The sequence below is a fragment of the Gastrolobium bilobum genome, unplaced genomic scaffold (genome assembly GCF_033153095.1).
Source record: "Gastrolobium bilobum isolate Gb01-03AN ecotype WA unplaced genomic scaffold, APGP_CSIRO_Gbil_v1 utg13475, whole genome shotgun sequence".
In the NCBI taxonomy this organism is placed as follows: domain Eukaryota; kingdom Viridiplantae; phylum Streptophyta; class Magnoliopsida; order Fabales; family Fabaceae; genus Gastrolobium; species Gastrolobium bilobum.
In genome coordinates, this window is record NW_026897014.1 from 262275 (window position 1) to 280925 (window position 18651).

The window sequence follows — 18651 nt, forward strand, 5'->3', positions numbered from 1 at the left end:
AAGCTCCAACACAACCATTTTCGTCTTCCTACCAGACACCACACGTTCACAAACTTCCCCAATTCCTGAGATTAAACCAATGACGTCTACAAAAAAAAGAGGGCAACAAAGAGTTCGTAAAAAAATGCAAAAATTTAAAAATAAAAAACAGTCAGGAAAAATATATTACCCACTAAATAAGGAGAGTCAGATGTTTCTTTCTCAATGATGTCATAATCAACAAAATCAAATTCACTCACAGAAATATTAGAATCAACAATTGATTTAAGATCAATCCTCAAATTGAAAGACAAACGATACTGATGCTTGGTTGGCCTGAACACATCGCTATTGAATTCAACTCCAATTTTTTTTATAAAATAGCACTCTCCTTCATGGATTTTCTTCCGCACCGGCAAAGAATCTTTGACAATGGCGTGGATCCTACCACCCTACAAAAGAACGCAACCAACTCACATCAATAACGTTAATTAAAATGATCAGAACAAAGATGGAAGATTTAAAAAACGCAAAGATGGAAGATTTAAAAAATGCAAACATGGAAGATTTAAAAAACACAGACAACTACCTGTTCATCCAATAAAACCATTCCAACATTGTCGTCAAAATTTCTACGCTGAAAGTTAGGAACTTTCCACGAACCACCTTCACCTTAATCCTCCAATCCTCTTTGGCAAGATTGACATCCTTCAGAAAATCATATTTTGAAAACATATTTTTGGTAAGACGAAAAAAGAGAGAAGGAAGAAGCTATTTGGTTGAGGAAGCAACGCGCAAACAACTGATATTTGGCAGCAGCAAAAAAAGAAAAAAATTAGAAGCAACAATGTCATCCTGTACAGAGAAGTAGATGTATTTTTTAAATTTTTTAACCAATCCAATACAGAAAGTAGCTCAACATTAATTGTGTTGCATGCCACATTCAGAATTCAAAAATCAAATTTAAAATTTCAATTTAAAATTCAAACTCAAATTTTGAAATTCACATTAACAATAATTTGTAGAAAGTAGAGGTACATTAAATGTTCTGTCTGCCACCAACCATTTATAACAAATCTTGACCATTGATGTAAACGAAGAAATCTTGTCCATCGATTTGCTCTTGAAAAATTGATTTTGTTTTATGTTTATTTTATTCACTGATTTATCAAAGAAGGAAATGTTATTAAAATTTTGTAGTGTGAACACAAAGGTGAAAGTGAAGGAGGAAGCGACACGTCAGCGGACTTGCCAAAGAATGAGTTTGTCTTAGAATATAAGATCATGTGTTCAATTCTTACCACTATATCAAATAAAATAAATAAAACAAAAGTAGATCAAAACACATCTAGATCAAAAATTGTCAAATCATAAAGCTCAAACTCTGATTAATTAATGTCAAATATTTAATGGAAAAAGTGTTTATCCTTTTAAATGACATAACTTATATCCTTTCACTCTCACAAAGAAGTGGACCCATACCTTTATTTTTTTGTCAACTCTCTTTTCTCCTTTATCTATTTTTTTCTCTCTCATAAAATGACACAACTTTACATCCTTTAAAATGACACACATTTTTCCCATATTTAATACTCATTATCGTTTCTTTGATCCACAACTTCAGTTATTTAGAGGTTCTACTTATGAATTGCTTTCCGGTATTATTCAAAAATGCTATTACATTGTTTTTTTAAAGCGAAAAAGTTCTTCCTTTTAAAGAATACTTATTTTAGTTAAAATTAATTTTTTTCACTACAAAAAAATTGGTCATTCCTGGAGGTTATTTTGTGGAGGTTTATAAAAACCCCGGTAATTATATATATTGTGGCATTTTGGAGAACGCCACGTAGTATTTCCATTTTTTTTTGCTAGTTTTTATAATTTTATGGCAAGTTTTTCCCTCCACAATGTTTACTCTCAAATTTTTTGAACATTTTTTGAATGAGGTAGGATATTCATACTACCAAATTTTTCTACTACCATTTCACTACAACTCTAATCACCATTGGATTCAAAAGTTGATTTTCTTTTCTCTCTCTTCATTCAACTTTTCCTCTAATCCAATTGTGATTAAAGTGGTAGTGAAGTGGTAGTAGAAAAATTTGATAGTATGAATATCCTACCTCTTTTTGAATATGGCTGCTATAATTTTCTTTTTAACAATTAATAAAATTCCCAAGTTCTGAAGAATGGTTGCATCGTCTTCTTCCTATGTAGCACCGATACTGACACGGGACACGTGACACGATACGACACGACACTCTGACACGTTAATTCTAAAAAAATGATAGATTTCGACACGTTAGGACACGTTTTGATATTAAATAATATTTTTAATTTATATAGTATATATTATATTTAATATTCAATAATTTAACAAAAAATTTATCTAAACTTATAATATTCATAAATTTTACAAAGAAACATAAGATATTCCAAATATTTATATTAAACTCAATAAAATGGTAATCGTAATCCAACGAATCTAATAGTTGGAACTAAAAACTCAACACAACTTAACCTTTGAACCTTTTTTTGAATTTCTATAACGCGTGTTGGAGTGTCGGGGAGTGTCGGAGTGTCCGAGAGTGTCGGGAAGTATCGAACACGACACATCGTCAGGGTTTTTGAAGTGTCGGTGCTTGACAGGTTTCTTCTTCACACGATGCCTCCTCCTCCCCTCGTCTGAGATGAAATACGTATAAATTAAAAGCGATTGAGAGAGAGAACAAAAAAACAAAAACAAAAAGGAATCGTGTGAACCTATAGCTTCTTCCTGGTTTGCTTTCTTTTCTGTCTAAATTCTATTATCTTCTTAGGGTTTCCATTTCATCTATAATTGCGATCCAACTATGTTGATTTTTTCGATCAGTTGAGTGTTTTGCTATTTTTCTATTGTACTTCTTTTTCTGCTTCTCGCTCCTACATTTTGGAATTCGCTCTATGTTTTCTGATTAGGTCTGGTGGCATCTCCGCAATGAAATTTTAGGGATTTCCTTTGGGAATGGACGATGACGAGCTTGATTTCTCGAACCATGAAGTGTTCTCGAGTCCAAACACGGGGGAATTTCCTAGCAGTGGTTCCATGGATAGTTTCTTCAACGAGCTTCTGAAGGACACACATGCATGCACTCGCACCCACACTTGTAACCCTTTTGGCCCTGATTTTTCTCATACACACATGGTTTAACCAAGCTCACACACTCTCTTGTTGGTTCTTGGATCTGTTATGTTCGTTTTGATCTTCACTCTGTTTTTGCAAATATGTTACTTTGAAGGTTCAATTCTGATCCCAACAATATGATTCTAGAGAGAAGCAGTAGCTAGAGTTTCAGAGAGAGCTATATTTCCAGCGCTTCCAATAAGTGTTTTTCTTCCTCGCTCACCAACGAAGACCGTAAGAACCTGCACCGTTAATTAAGGAAGTTAATTAATTAATTATGTGAAATTAGGAAATAATTCCATAATTGACCCTAATAATTATTATGAGGCTGTAATAATTATAGTAAGTGATTAAGAATGCTGAAAGTCGCTTTTCGGAAGAAAAGTGCAGATACCGGTTCTGCTAGTCAGTATAAATGCGCACCAAAAAAGTATCCCGGAAAATTATAATAAGTGCATGATAATTACTAGAATAACATGTAGGACTTGTAAAACGAGTTTCAAGTCAAAATAATAAGAACTGGTGCCAGAAACTGGTACTGGCTATGAAAAACGCGTACCGGAAAGGTGCTCCAAAAATTATAAGAAAAATATGATAATTCTTGTAAAATTGAGTAGGTTAAGAATCCTGAGTTTGGGATTAAGATGCTAAGCATAGCAATTGAAATTAATACAATGTGTTTAAAGCTTAAGTGACTATATAAATGAAAGTTGCACCCAACCCTAGGAGGATTATGATGTTTTGTTCGTGAGTTGGTGGCTGGTCAGGGGTGTGTTCACTGCTCCATTGCATGTTCTTCATCTCTTGTGACCAAACCACCATTTTCTCTTGATTTTCCTTCTCTTTGACCTTGCAAACACTTGGGTGGGTGCATTGTGAGGTTGGGTTACAACTTTTGCTGAGAGGAGGGTGCTTCTAGAGTGTGTTTTGGTTCTGACTTTGGGTTGTTGAGAGGGTGTGGACCTTTGGCTTGGCATTGGTGGTGCCAATGAGCCATCTTTTGGTGCAAGAACCAACTTTTGTGAAGGCATTTTCGTATTTCCTTGGTGGTCTGAACCTTGGAGGTAGATTGGAGAGCTCCAAGAGCCTTTACTTCTCTGTTTTGATCCTTTGGTGAGTTGTACAACCTTGATCATGGATTTTTATGGGTTAAAGGTGATGTCTTTGCATGTTAATGGGTTAAGCAAGTAACCAGCTGGTATGTAAACCTATGAGGGTATAAAAATGCATGCTTTAACGTGTTTTAGTGTTAAAAATGGAACCTTGGAAGGATATCTTCGCGAAATGCAGAAACTGCATTCTGTCGTGAAATATCCGGATATCTGCTCGTGAAATATCCAGATATTGTATATCTGGATATGGGGATCTGGATATTCGGATATTGATATTCGTATATTGCCAGAGAGATATCCGAATATTGGATATCCAGATATGCCCCCGAGGAATATCCGGATATTCTGGGTTTGCGAGGAACAGTAGCGTACTGTTCATCTAGAACTGATGTTTGGGGGTTTGTGGACCCTAGATTGATGAAGTTGAACTTCTGTAAATACTTAACTAAGTCAGAATCAAGTGATTAAGGGCTTATGGCTTTGTGTGAAGCCTTAAGACGTAAAACGTAGAGGAAAAGCGTTATCTTATGTTGTATGCTTGTAGTGCATGTTTATTAATATACTATTGGTCCATAACAGATTGTGAATCTACTGTGTTTGGACTTTGAGCTATGGACTCTTGGCTTTGGGTGTTAGCTTGCAAGGTAAGCTTTCGTGTCCTCGGTTTAGCCATGTTGTGGTTCCACCATGTCCCATGGGGGTATGGTTATATGCATGTTGTGTTACATGCTTTGAATATTTGAAATGCTATTGAGCTTTATGTGTAATGGCTTTTAATATGCATGTGTTGTTCCATCTTGATGGTAAGCCTGAGTATGTGGCGTCATACAAGATGGTGATCCGGGGTGGATGCAAGTAGCGTCTTGCACTATTTGTGGGTATTAGACGTATATAAATCCTGCATTTCTCTGGCCAGTAGAATAGAATTGACACATATGACATGATTATCTGCTGCATTGCACTATTTTAGAACTGATGATGATAAACTGCTTTTGAACTTATATTGCACAAGTAAGTGAGCTTGGGGTGGAAGATCCTTGAGGACCCCTTGTCTTACTGAGATTTCTTGTTTAGAGATCTCACCCCACGTTTGGGGAATACTTATTTCAGGTTCAGGTAGTATGGAGACTGATGCCTCTGGCGGCAGGAGGTCAGAGCTTAGCTGATGATTATTGCTGTTATATGTTATATGCTGGCATGACTGGATTGGATACTGTTTATGTTTTCCGTCTTTATCTTTATGTTACTGTTGAGTTGAGACTTATGTGGGCTTTGTTGTCTTATTTGGGTGAGCATGAGAGTTGTCCATGCCACTATGTTGTTAGTACTTTTGAGTTGAGTTGTATAAACTGCTAGTTGGTCCGGTTTACGTGTTGTAGTTCCGTGACTAGAGACTCATACTTATGTTATTTAATTAATGAGGTATTTCAGTTAGATGTCTTTTGCAATTTACATACAGGCATGATTTTATTTAATTGATTAATTAAGCAAGTTGGTAATGATAATGACGTCATAATTGAAAAGGAAAAGATATTCCGTATTTTTAATTACTTAATACGATAGTATGATAACATTACCGGATATATACGGGGTGTTACAAAGACAGTGGCTCATTGGAGGATGATGAGATCAGATCGTGTAGCGCATCATTCTCTGTAGTAGCTCGTTACCATCAGATGAAGTTCAAGGTTCCTTCTATATATATTCTTATCGATTCTCTTTTAGAATTTATTCTTCTTCATCATCTGAAATAATTTTGGAAGGCTACGAGGGGGTGTTGAATCTCAGATGTATGAGATTGAATCAAGAATTGTTGTTTTTCCCCTATGTGTTGTTTTTCCCCTACGAGGGGGTGTTAATTTTAGTTGTGTCTTCCCCTATGTGTTGTTTTTGCTTGTGAATGTGACTTGATTTTGGGTATTTTCTTCAATTTTTATGAAACTTTAATCAATAATATGTTCTCTATTTTATTTGCATGATTTTCTTACTATTTAATTCCAAAGCTTTTACTTGATCCTTCAGGTTTAGAACTTGATCTTTAACAATGAAGCTTTGTTTTGCAAGCATAATTCCAAAAAAAATAGCCACCGAGTTCTAGCACTCACTGTCCTCACATGATTTCAACTCAACTAACTAGTAACCAGTAGTGTCTATCATAATGCTAACACAAAAACACCACTACCATATTAAATAAAATAATATGTTCTTTATTTTATTTTCTTACTATTTAATTCCAAATCTTCACTTAACCTTGAAGCTTTGTTTTGCAATGGTGGAAATGGAAAACTGATGAGGGAGGTAAATTTCTCGGTTTTGCTGGCTCTGGTTTATACGCCTACTATAAGCTCGTTGGTAAATAACTTTCTCAAGTCCTTTATATGAAGTTTTTTCCAATTAGGGAAAGCCATTTGCTTCAGTCAACTGGGCATCACTGCATCCCTTAAAAAGGGAGAAGAATCTGAATCAAACTCGGATCTATGGAACTTGTGACTGATCTATATATTTAGGAAGTTTTGCTGAGTAACAAGTTGACATACTAACATTTTCTGGAGAATCAGACTAGACCTGTTGTCATGGCTCTAGTGTATTCAAACCTTTGTTGATTTAGTAGTTTGTTCACCCATTGCATTTGATGAATCTTGTGCAGCCCTATCGTTGTAACTATTAAGAAGCACTGTAATTTTATAGCATATCCATAGTGGAGAGAGAAATTTTTGGAGATTAAATTTGCATATGGTTCTTTAATAACTTTTGTATCATATGGTTATTAGGGGGCGTTTGGTTGAGGAGAAATTTTTTGAATACTAGGAAAATGTAATTGATAGGAAAATGGTTGGAAAGTGAGTTTGGTAGAAAAATGTAAAAAAAGTTGTTTGGTTGGAAAAAATTTTACCGGAAAAATTTGGTAAATATTATAAAGTCTATGTTTGGTTTGAGTTAAAATATTGTTGGGAAAATGAGTTGCAATTACCAAAATATCCTTTATTTTTAAATATTTTGAATCTCATCCTGCGATGTCTATGTTTGATTGTGTGAAGAGTACTCTCATTCAGTGTCATAAATCTATCAGAAATTGCCACATTATTTTAGACTATTCAAATCTCTAGAAATTGCCTCTGTGTTCATCGTACTTTGCTTCCAGTTATGGTGAAGGATGAAGATAGCTTTATAAGAGGGTAATTTTGGTAGTTATTGTGCCAATTTTTTTTCATTTACCTAGCTTTTGTGAAATACCACCTTGGAAGTGGGATTTGAGTACCATGCATTATATCTGATTTTGCAAACAATTATCAATGGATAGGCAAATCACTTAGCTAGGAAAATTCTTTAATACCATGTACCAAACATGGACAATCCCAAATGCCAATCTCATATGCTTAGGTAAATTTCAAAAAAGCTGCTACCAAACACAACCTTAAAGAATACTGAAACGTAAGATACATATGGTTTTATCTTATGAAATTTTTAATATACAAATTTTTTAATCTTTAAATTTTGTATATTAAAATTTAATCTTTAAATTTTTAATAACCACATACAAAACTATAAGATAACAATACTGCATGAATAGTTATCAATTTTTAATAACTTTTAGTTTTTAATTTTATTTATATATCTCTATGATTTTTTTGTCTTTGAAAACCAAGTTTTATTTAGATATGTATTCAAATATTTGGAATGAATTTTTTTTATCCTTTTGAATCTACCTGGTTTGTTAAAAGAAATGTAAAATTTTAAATGAATTTTTTTAAAAAAATTTCAACAAATTTGTGAGGGTCTTAAACGTCCAGAAACTGAAACATTTGTGGGGGTCTAGAGCCTCCAAAAAATATTTTAACAAATTGTGGCGTTGCACACAAAACCTTCACAAAATATGTTGTGGCGTAGGTAAAACTAGGGGTTATTGAGGATGCCACAAATGTATTTTGTAGAGGTCAAAGACCCCCCCCCACAATATGAAAATATGACCCCCACAAAATGCCTGAATTTTTGTAGTGTTTATTTACAATTTAAATTAAAAAATTACTTAATTTCTCTCCCAATGATTTCTATTATGTATTTTTTTTTCACTTAAAAGAACACAACTATATGTCCTTTATAAGAACAAACACCAAACCCTTTTTTAAATTATAATTTTTTTTTGTCAAATGCTATTAAAAAAAGTAATAAAAACTCCAAATTAAATAATTAATATTATAAAGTTATATACTCATAAAATTTTAAATTTTATAATTTAATTTGTAATTTTTAAAAAGTAATAGAATACTTTTTAAAAAAATTAGTAAAATGAATCCCTCTCCTTAATTTTTCTTTATAAAAAGACAGAGATAACATAATAGAATTGAAAAATCTACTTGCATGTTTCTGTAATTAAGTACTAAAGACTTTACTAAAAAATTGCTTCCCAAACAAAAAAAGACTTTACTAAAAAATTGATACTTTATGATATGACATCTAGTTATATGAGATGAGGGTTTAATAAAATGTTACAAAATCATCTTATCACATATAGACGGAAAACAATAAAAACTGAGATTTAATATAAAAAGAATAGAAATTTGATATTTAACAGAAAGTGATTTTGAATTTGAATTTATATCTTTCTTTCTTTTCTGTTTTATTTCCAATGTACTTAAAAAATATATACATACCTTTCTTCCTTTTTCTGTTTTTTTCAATACAAAAAAAAAATGTATCCTCTTCATTGATATATGTAACGTCTAACTATAAAATGAAATAATTTAATTTAAATAGTGGATAAATAATACTCAGAATTTTAGGTACTTGAGTTATCATGCATGTAAATGGTATTATCTCCATCTTTTTTTTTTTTTTTATAACATTATCTCCATATCTTTGCATGCACAAACTTATGAACACATATCAATCTATTTATGAACCTCAATACACACATATATATATATATAAAGGAAGAAATTTTTTGACTCTGGTTAAGATTTGAAAATCTTACTCTCCATATCAGCTGATGATTTTTGTTCATCTAACAATTGTTATTTATTTAAAATTAATAATTAATTAATTACTATAACTCAATAAATTATAACTATCAGATAGACATAAATCAACAGTTAGAATGTAGAGTAAGACTTTATTGAGTTATAGTAATTAATTAATTATTAATTTTAAATAAATAATAACAGTTAGATGGACGAAAATTATCAGCTGAGAAGGGGAGTAAGACTTTCAAGTCTTAACCGGAGTCAAAAGATTTCTCCCTGTATATATATCATAACTATACAAAGATGGATCAATGGTGATAAAGAAAGAAAGAAAAGAAAAATCATGATCATTCAAAGGTAAATCAATAAATATAAGAAAATAAATAAATAAAACAACGTAACTTTGGGCTGGCCAGAGATAAATATATCTCAAATAATTTGACAAATATATATATATATATATATATATATATATATCCTGGGTATATAAGTAACAAAATACTTAGTTAACTTGTGTTACCATGGTTTCAATAGCTTTATTTCACATTTAACTAAATTATAATATTTCATTATATTATATAGTATTATTAATATTTGAATTATGAACTTTTGATCCTCACCTGTCACTATGTATTTTAAAGAAATTAAAACAAAAGAAGACTCGTTGTCCTATTTGCCAAAATCAAATCTATCCACACCAAGTAGTAGTCAAATCATACTGTCAAAAAACTAATTTATGTCAAATAGTTAATCCTCATTATCATTTATTTGACCCATAGCTTTAATGAAACAGAGGTTCTATTTCTGAGTTTTTTCGTTATTATTTTAAGATGATATTACATAATTTTTTAAATATTACATTTTATGTCAAATGTTATTGAAAAATTAATGAAGTTAGAAATTAAATAATTAAAATTGTAAAATTATATACCAAAAAATTATAAATGTTATCAATAAACTTATAATTTTAAAAAAATAATACAATACTTAAAAAAACTAAAAAGAATCCCTCTCCTAAATTTATTTTTAAAAACAAAAACAGAGATAATAGTGGATAAATAATACTAATAATTTTAGGTACTTGAGTTATCATATAAATGGTATTATCTCCGTATCTTTGCATGCACAACTTATGAACACATATCAATATGCTTATCAACCCCAATATATATATATATATATATATATATATATATATATATATATATATATATATATATATGGAGAGGTTATACTTACCATCGTTGATGGACGGAAATCATCGATTGGTATTTGTAGTGTAATTAATGATTATTTAATAGTAATTAATTTGTATAACTTTCTAAATTATAACCGTTGGATGTACAGAAATCAATGGTTGAGATGTGATGTAAGATTTATTAATTTTACACCAGTGTAAAATTATCCTGATTCATATATATAGGGAAAACATTTTCTCCTTTAAAAGGAGAAATTTTTTCTCATGTTAGTGACTCAAAGCATAAGTGGGTCCCACCTTAATTTTTTTTCTCTTTCCACTATTTTGTGGGACCCACTTATACAATGTGTCACTAACATGAGAAAAATTTTCTTCTTTAAAAGGAGAAAATGTTTTCCCATATATATATATAGTCAGGATCATTTTACACCAGTGTAAGTTACACATACATATATATATGGGAGAGATCTTTTAACTTCATTGTAATACTTAAAATTTTTATTCCCCATCTTAGCCGATAATTTTCGTCCATCTAATGGTTGTTATTTATTTAAAATTAATAATTAATTAATTATTTTAACTCAATAAATTATAACCGTTAGATAGACAGAAATCAACGGTTAGGATGAGAAGTAAGACTTCCAATTCTTACACCGAAGTCAAAAGATCCATCTCATATATATATATATCAAAAAAAAAAATATATATATATAGGAGAAAAAGTATCTAATGTTACTTTAGACAATTTTGTCTAATGTTCACCAAAACGACGTCGTTTTGAGGTTGAAAAATAAAAAAATTAGAATAATAAAGACTATTATAACCCTGAAATAAATTAAAATTACAAATACACCATGATTTTCGCCCCAAAACGACTTCGTTTCAACGAATATTAGATAAAGTTGTCTAAAGTAACTTTAAGAAAAACGAACCCATATATATATATATATATAGGGAGAGGTTATACTTACAACCTATTTTCCTTTACAACCTCTTACAACCAATATCTTAACCGTTGATTTCCGTCAATCAACGGTTAAGATTTATTGTGAATTAATAATTATTTAATTAATTTTATTTGGAAAAATCTTAACCGTTGATTGACGGAAATCAACGGTTAAGATATTGGTTGTAAGAGGTTGTAAAGGAAAATAGGTTGTAAGTATAACCTTCCCCATATATATATATATATATATATATATATATATATATATATATATAGGAGGGTTATATTTACAACCTTTTCTTTTACAACCTCTTACAACCATATCTTAACACCTTTGATTTTCGCCAATCAACGGTTATCATTTATTGTGAATTAATAATTAATTAATGAGTTTAATTTGCGAAAATCATAATCGTTGATTGGCGGAAATCAACGGTGTTATATGGTTGTAATGGTTGTAAAAAAAAAAAGTTTTAAGTATAACCTTCCTATATATATATATATATATATATATATATATATATATATATATATATATATGGGTTCGTTTTTTCTGCAGTTACTGCAGATAACTATCTGCAGTCTGCAGTAAGCCAATACGACGTCGTTTTGAGGCGGAAATCATGGTGTTTTTGTAATTTTAATTTATTTCAGGGTTATAATAGTCTTTATATTCATAATTTTTTAAGATTTTAATATTAAAACGACGTCGTTTCGGGAATAAAGTAGATAACTTATCTGCATTAACTGCAGAAACATTTTTCCCTATATATATATATATGGGAAAAAAAATCTAATGTTACTTTAGATAACTTTGTCTAATGTTCATTGAAACGACGCCGTTTTGGGTTGAAAAATAAAAAAAATAGAATAATAAGGACTATTATAACCCTGAAATTAATTAAAATTACAAAAACACCATAATTTTCACCTCAAAACGACGTCGTTTTGGGGAACATTAGATAAAGTTATCTAAAGTAACTTTAGAAAAGACAAATCCATATAGGCTTTAATATTTCTGCAGTGAATGTAGATAAGTTATCTACATTTACTCCCAAAATGATATCGTTTTGGGTTAAAAACTTAAAAAATTATAAAGAAAAAGACTATTATAACCCTAAAACAAATTATAATTATAAAAATATCTTGATTTCTGCCTCAAAACGACATCGTTTTGGGCTCAACGTAGATAAGTTATCTACATTGACGGGAGAAAAAATGAACACACATATATATATATATAATAATAATAATATCCTGGTTATATAAGTAACAAAATACTTAGTTAACTACAAATAATAACTAAACTAATTACTAGCAATATATATTTCAACTCAAATTATTTTGGATATATAAAAGTCATGTTTTATATTATCATTTAATTGTATTTATACATTACTATATTATTCAATTTACTAAACGATTTTAATTAAGATAATAACTATCTGAAAAATAAATATTTTTAATAATGAACCAATACATAATTCACGGGCGACGCCAAGCATAGAATACTTAACAAAATTTGACTCTAGAAATTAAAAGAAAATAAAGTGTATTTTGAAGTCAGTCATTAATCACCGGTGGATAATTATTGTATATAATTTTATTAGTTTTAAATATTTTTATTTTATTTTATTTCGCTAATTCGTAGGATCTAGCGAACCCTAAGAAGATGAAACAAACTTTAAGATCATAACAATATACTAGTAATTATCCTGTACTTGACATGAGTATTTTTAAATTTAAGTAAATTTTTAAATAAAAATAAAAATAATAAAAAGATTACAAATTTTATAAGAAACATGCCTAATTAATTTAAAAGAATTCGAATTTAAAGTTTTAAAATGGAGGATGATATTAAGAGATTATATCATTTTCTAAAGAGAGATTGGAATGCTTCATAATTAGTTCGGATATGATACTCAAAGAAACAGGCCTAAATAAAAGGGAAGATAGCCACAGCGACACCAAAACAGCAGAAGAGGTTATCCCAGGATCCCAAATATCAGTTTAACAAGAGTGACCAGATCCTGTTCAGGAGAGTCCATGCAAATCGCATCTTTCGGTAAATGAGTCTGCACATCTATTAATTTATCTAGAAATTTTCATCCAAGAAACATTCCAACCTTCATCCAAACAAACTCGAAACAGATTCGGTATTAATTAGTTGAGATATGATATCTACTAAATCTCATTTAAAATTTAATAACACTACCACTAAAAAATAGAGAATCTCAAAACAGTATGACAGGGAATAAGCATAAATAAAGAATCAAAGCATTTTATTTCAAAGTACTAATTTAAGAGTATTAAAAATTTTCAAGAAAAAAAAACTATCTAACTTTCAACAGTTAATATATAAGACAAGATTATCTTTGTAAAACGATATCTCTATATTGTCTCTATGTGCATTGCCAAATAAAACATATATCGGATACAATATTGAAAGGGATAATTCTTTTTCCCTTTTAACTGATGCTAAAGTAACGTAATATATATATGGGTTTTATAAGAGTTATGTTGTAGGAAAAATGATTGTGTTATGTTATAGAGATTCGTTTTGCGTGCCGAATTTTTTTTTTTTTGCTACGGGCCCCACAAAATGTTGCGTGTGTAGAAAACTTTTTGTGATCATGTTAAATGATAGATGATAAACCCTATATATATATATATATATAGTAACACCGAAATAAAAAAAACCCTCCCCTTATATATGTCTTATCATTTGCATTGTAAAAAGTAAAAACTAAGAAGTGTTATCTTATAAAAGTAAGGATACTTTCAGTGTCGATGTAAGTTGCTCTTTTTTGTTAAAATAAATTATTTTTTAAAATTAAATTACATGTTTTTAAAAAATAATTTTTTATACTTAAACTTCTTAAAAATTTATATGCAGTTAATAAATTTTAACAATTTTGTCACATTAAATCCTAAAAACACACTTATTCAAGTACCCTTGATTAAGTCTAATTTATCATTATGAAAGTATTTAATTTGAATAACCTTTTTTTTTATCTTGTGTTACCATGGTTTTAATACCTTTATTTCACATTTAACTAAATAATAATATTTTATTATATTATACACAATTAATATTTGATTTATGAACTTTTGATCCTCAATTGCCACTATGTATTTTAAATAAATTAAAACAAAAGAAGACTCGTCATCCTATTTGCCAAAATCAAATCTATCCACACCAAGAAATAGTCAAATACTCAAATCATACCTTCAAAAAACTAATTTATGTCAAATAGTTAATCCTCTTTATGATTTATTTGATCCATAGCTTAAATAAAACAGAGAGGTTTTGTTTCTGAATTTTTTCGTTATTATTTTAAAACGATATCACATAATTTTTTAAATATTACATTTTATGTCAAATGTTATTGAAAAATTAATGAAGTTATAAATTAAATAATTAAAATTGTACACTTGTAAAATTATGTACCAAAAAGTTATAAATTTTATCATTTAACTTATAATGTTTAATAAATAATACAATACTTAAAAAAAAATACTAAATTGAATCCCTCTCCTAAACTAATTTCTTTTTAATAAAACTAAAAAACAGAGATATTAGTTTTGAAAACTCTACTTGCAAGTATACGTAATTAAGTACTAATGATTTTACTAAAATAATTGACTTTATGATATAACATCTAATTTATCATTAAAATAACTATACAATATATAAGATGAGAGTTTAATAAATGTTATAAAATCATCTTATCGTTTGGCGCGGAAAACAATAAGTACGTCATATTTAGTTTAAAGAAATTAAAGTTTAATATTTAAGTGAAAACAAGAACTTAAATTTATATCTTAATATTCGTTTCAAGTTTATTTCAAATTAAACAAAAAAAAAAACCTCTTATTGATATTTGTTACATTTAACTATAAAAATAAAATAATTTAAATTCAAATAGCCTGAGTTTTCGAGTAGACTGAGTTTTCTAGTGATTTCTGTTATTATGTAATCTGTTTGTTTTCCGAATCTTTTTCTCATGTAACAAACTCATCAACAGTCTTTACTCTGTAACTTTGTTATTTTATTTTTTTTCATTTGTCTTAATCTTCTATAAATACCTTGAATACACAGCTGTGTTACCATATCCTAGAGTTTTAGAAAACTGAGATCCAATGGCACTAAAGAGTTACTCTGCCATGTCCATGGTGTTCTGTTCCTTGATTTTGCTTCTTTTATACGTGCCTTTGTTTTGCGACGGAGGCTTTACAAGCACCTTCGTAAGGAAATATCCGTCTGTTGATATGCCATTTGATAGTGACGTATTTGCAACTCCTCCGGGCTATAATGCTCCTCAGCAGGTACCTTTCTCTGTTTTTTTATATCATGTAAACATTATATTAATTGTTGTTTTTAATTGGTAACAAATATGTTGGTCTTTGTTTTATAGGTTCATATAACACAAGGTGACCAATTGGGAAGGGCCATGATCGTGTCATGGGTGACTCAGGATGAACCAGGATTGAGTGTAGTTCATTATTGGAGTGAGAACACCCCGCACAAGTTGGTGGCCAAGGGAAGATATGTTACCTATAGATACTTCAACTATGCATCTGGTTTTATTCATCACTGCACACTTAAAAATCTAGATGTAAGAGAACATTAATAATGGCTGCATGTTATTTTTTTCCTAATAGAAAAAAAAAAAGATAGAGAATTTTCTTTATTGAATTGAATCAATGGATCATTGTGATTTTTTTGTTATTCTTTTTGCAGTATGACACTAAATATTATTACAAGGTTGGAATTGGGCATACTGAGAGGCAATTTTGGTTTGTGACCCCTCCTGAAGTTGGCCCGGATGTACCTTATACATTCGGTCTCATTGGCAAGTTTCTTCTTTTAAAACTATAATTTATGGTTGATTTACACTTGGAACTTTTTTTGAGAACTTGGTACCTTGGCATTGAGGTTTAAGCATTTCAAAATTAATTTTAGATGATGGGGCTTTCTTTGCAGGGGATCTAGGTCAGACTTCTGATTCAAACAGGACCCTTACTCACTACGAAATGAACCCTAAGAAAGGACAAGCTGTGTTGTTTGTTGGGGACCTCTCTTATGCAGATGATCACCCAAATCATGACAACAGAAGATGGGATTCATGGGGAAGGTTTGTTGAAAGAAATAATGCTTATCAACCTTGGATATGGACCCAAGGGAACCATGAAGTTGACTATGCCCCACAGATTGTAAGCTTTCCACTTGATTTGTTGGGCTTGATTTTGTGTTGAGTTTACTTTTATTCACAGTTTAATTCCTCAATTTGATATGACGACCCTCATGTTTTGCTTTTTGATCTAAATCCAATTTTGGATACAAAATTAAATTCTAAAGTGGAGATTATGATGCTTTTCAGGGCGAAACAGAACCTTTCAAGCCATTCTCCCACCGTTACCCAGTCCCTTACAAGGCATCAGGAAGTACTGGACCCTTTTGGTATTCTATCAAGAGAGGTCCCGCACATATCATAGTCTTGGCTTCGTATTCATCTTATGGTAATATTAGATACATCACTTTCTCTCGACTTGTGTCGAAAACATGATTTATCTTTAACTTTCTTTCTAATTCTCTTCTGCTTACACAAAACGGTAGATAGTATTGTTTATAACATATACATATAATGTATATTGAACTAGGTATCATAATTTGTGCCATCTCTTTCCATATAATAATTTTTCAGGTAAATATACTCCCCAATACGTATGGCTTCAGCAAGAGCTACCAAAGGTTGATAGGACCAAGACTCCTTGGTTGATTGTTCTTGTGCATGCTCCATGGTATAATAGCTACAACTATCATTATATGGAAGGGGAAACCATGAGGGTGCAGTTTGAGTCATGGTTTGTGCAGTACAAGGTTGATGTTGTGTTTGCCGGTCACGTACATGCCTATGAACGAACTGTAAGTGCCATGCCATGCCATCCCTTCTCAGAACACATTATTCTTAATACTCTATTAATAAAATATTATATTACAACTCTAGTAAATAATTTTATTGCATAGTTCAATTGATTTTTTTTTTTTTTTTGATTTCATATCTAAAACAAATGTTTCTGATGTTGTTTATGCACCACCATATATCAGGACCGTGTCTCCAATATTGCATACAACATTGTAAATGCTCAATCCACACCTGTGAGAGATCAGGCAGCTCCAGTGTACATAACCATTGGTGACGGAGGGAACATTGAAGGCTTAGCAAAAAAGTAAGCTCTACAGAATTTTTCTTCCTTGCATGAATGGCTTGTTTCTTTTATGTCAGATTTTGTTTGATTACTAATTTGTTTTTTTTTTTTCTTTTTTTTTTCCTTTGTATTGCAGCTTGACAGAGCCTCAGCCTGCTTACTCTCTGTACCGTGAACCCAGTTTTGGACATGCCATTTTCGATATAAAGAACAGAACACATGCTCACTATACCTGGAACCGAAATGATGATGGAGATGCTGTGGTGTCTGATTCTATGTGGTTTTTCAACAGATACAATCACCCCCTTGATGATTCCTCAACCACTGACCGCCACGCGTAGTTCAGTTTTGCTGAGATTTTCTTTTTCTTTCAAATAAAGTTTAGCCTGAATTTGTACTTAAAAAAAGAAGTTTAGCTTGAATTTTTCTTTTTATGGTCCAGTTTAGTCCTTTATTTCAATGTTTCCGTTGTTGAACTTTGTGTTTTATTTTAGTGGTGTCTGTTTTCTTAGTTTAAAGACATCTTTTTCTTAATAAACAAGATCTTTTGTTCATAAATAAATAAGATCTTTTTGTAAAGATTATTAGCCTATTCTTCCTTTGATCTCTTTTTATTTTATTTTATTAAAGTCATCTCTAGATTTGGTGGAAAAGAACCAAAACAGATCAAATTTAGTTAGGTTGGTATAGTTTTGGAATTAGTGGTTTTTTTCTGAACAAACTCAAGTCATATTATTCCAAATTTTAGCAATTGGAATTAATAATAATAACCACTAAAAGCAAAATCATAATTGTAGGTACACAAATTTTAGCAAAATCAATATGTTAAATAAAATATTTGCACATTGTTTAACAAAAAATAAAATAAAATATTTGCACATCGGTCTGATTATCAGTTAAGTATGAGAGATTTATCAGTTTTTTTTTTTTTAATTTAGCGAATCTAGTATAAAATTTATCAAACCAAAATGAAAAAAATATGAAAATAGAAAATCAAAGTTATATATATTGTTATTGTTACATAGGAGGTATTTGTTCCTTTGTTGTAAATAAAATTTGAAATTTTTTGATAAATTTTA

At 30.2% G+C, this 18651-nt stretch overlaps 1 protein-coding gene and 1 long non-coding RNA gene across 3 annotated transcripts; both read left to right on the plus strand.

Moving 5' to 3' along the window:
- Positions 1–2680: 2680 nt before the first annotated feature.
- LOC133303425 (uncharacterized) lies at positions 2681–5671 on the plus strand. 2 transcript variants are annotated; one of them, XR_009750461.1, is made up of 5 exons: positions 2681–2758; positions 2938–3125; positions 3258–3376; positions 4834–4898; positions 5365–5671. It is a non-coding gene; the product is annotated as an uncharacterized LOC133303425 (long non-coding RNA). The 2 variants fall into 2 exon arrangements; XR_009750462.1 differs by having other exon boundaries at positions 2734–2850.
- Positions 5672–15526: 9855 nt separating this feature from the next.
- On the plus strand, positions 15527–17913 carry LOC133303415 (purple acid phosphatase-like). Its single transcript, XM_061503327.1, has 8 exons — positions 15527–15688; positions 15778–15978; positions 16104–16215; positions 16347–16576; positions 16744–16882; positions 17068–17288; positions 17472–17593; positions 17709–17913. Exons 1-8 carry the CDS (start codon positions 15527–15529, stop codon positions 17911–17913), a joined length of 1392 nt encoding a protein of 463 aa, XP_061359311.1.
- Positions 17914–18651: the final 738 nt, after the last annotated feature.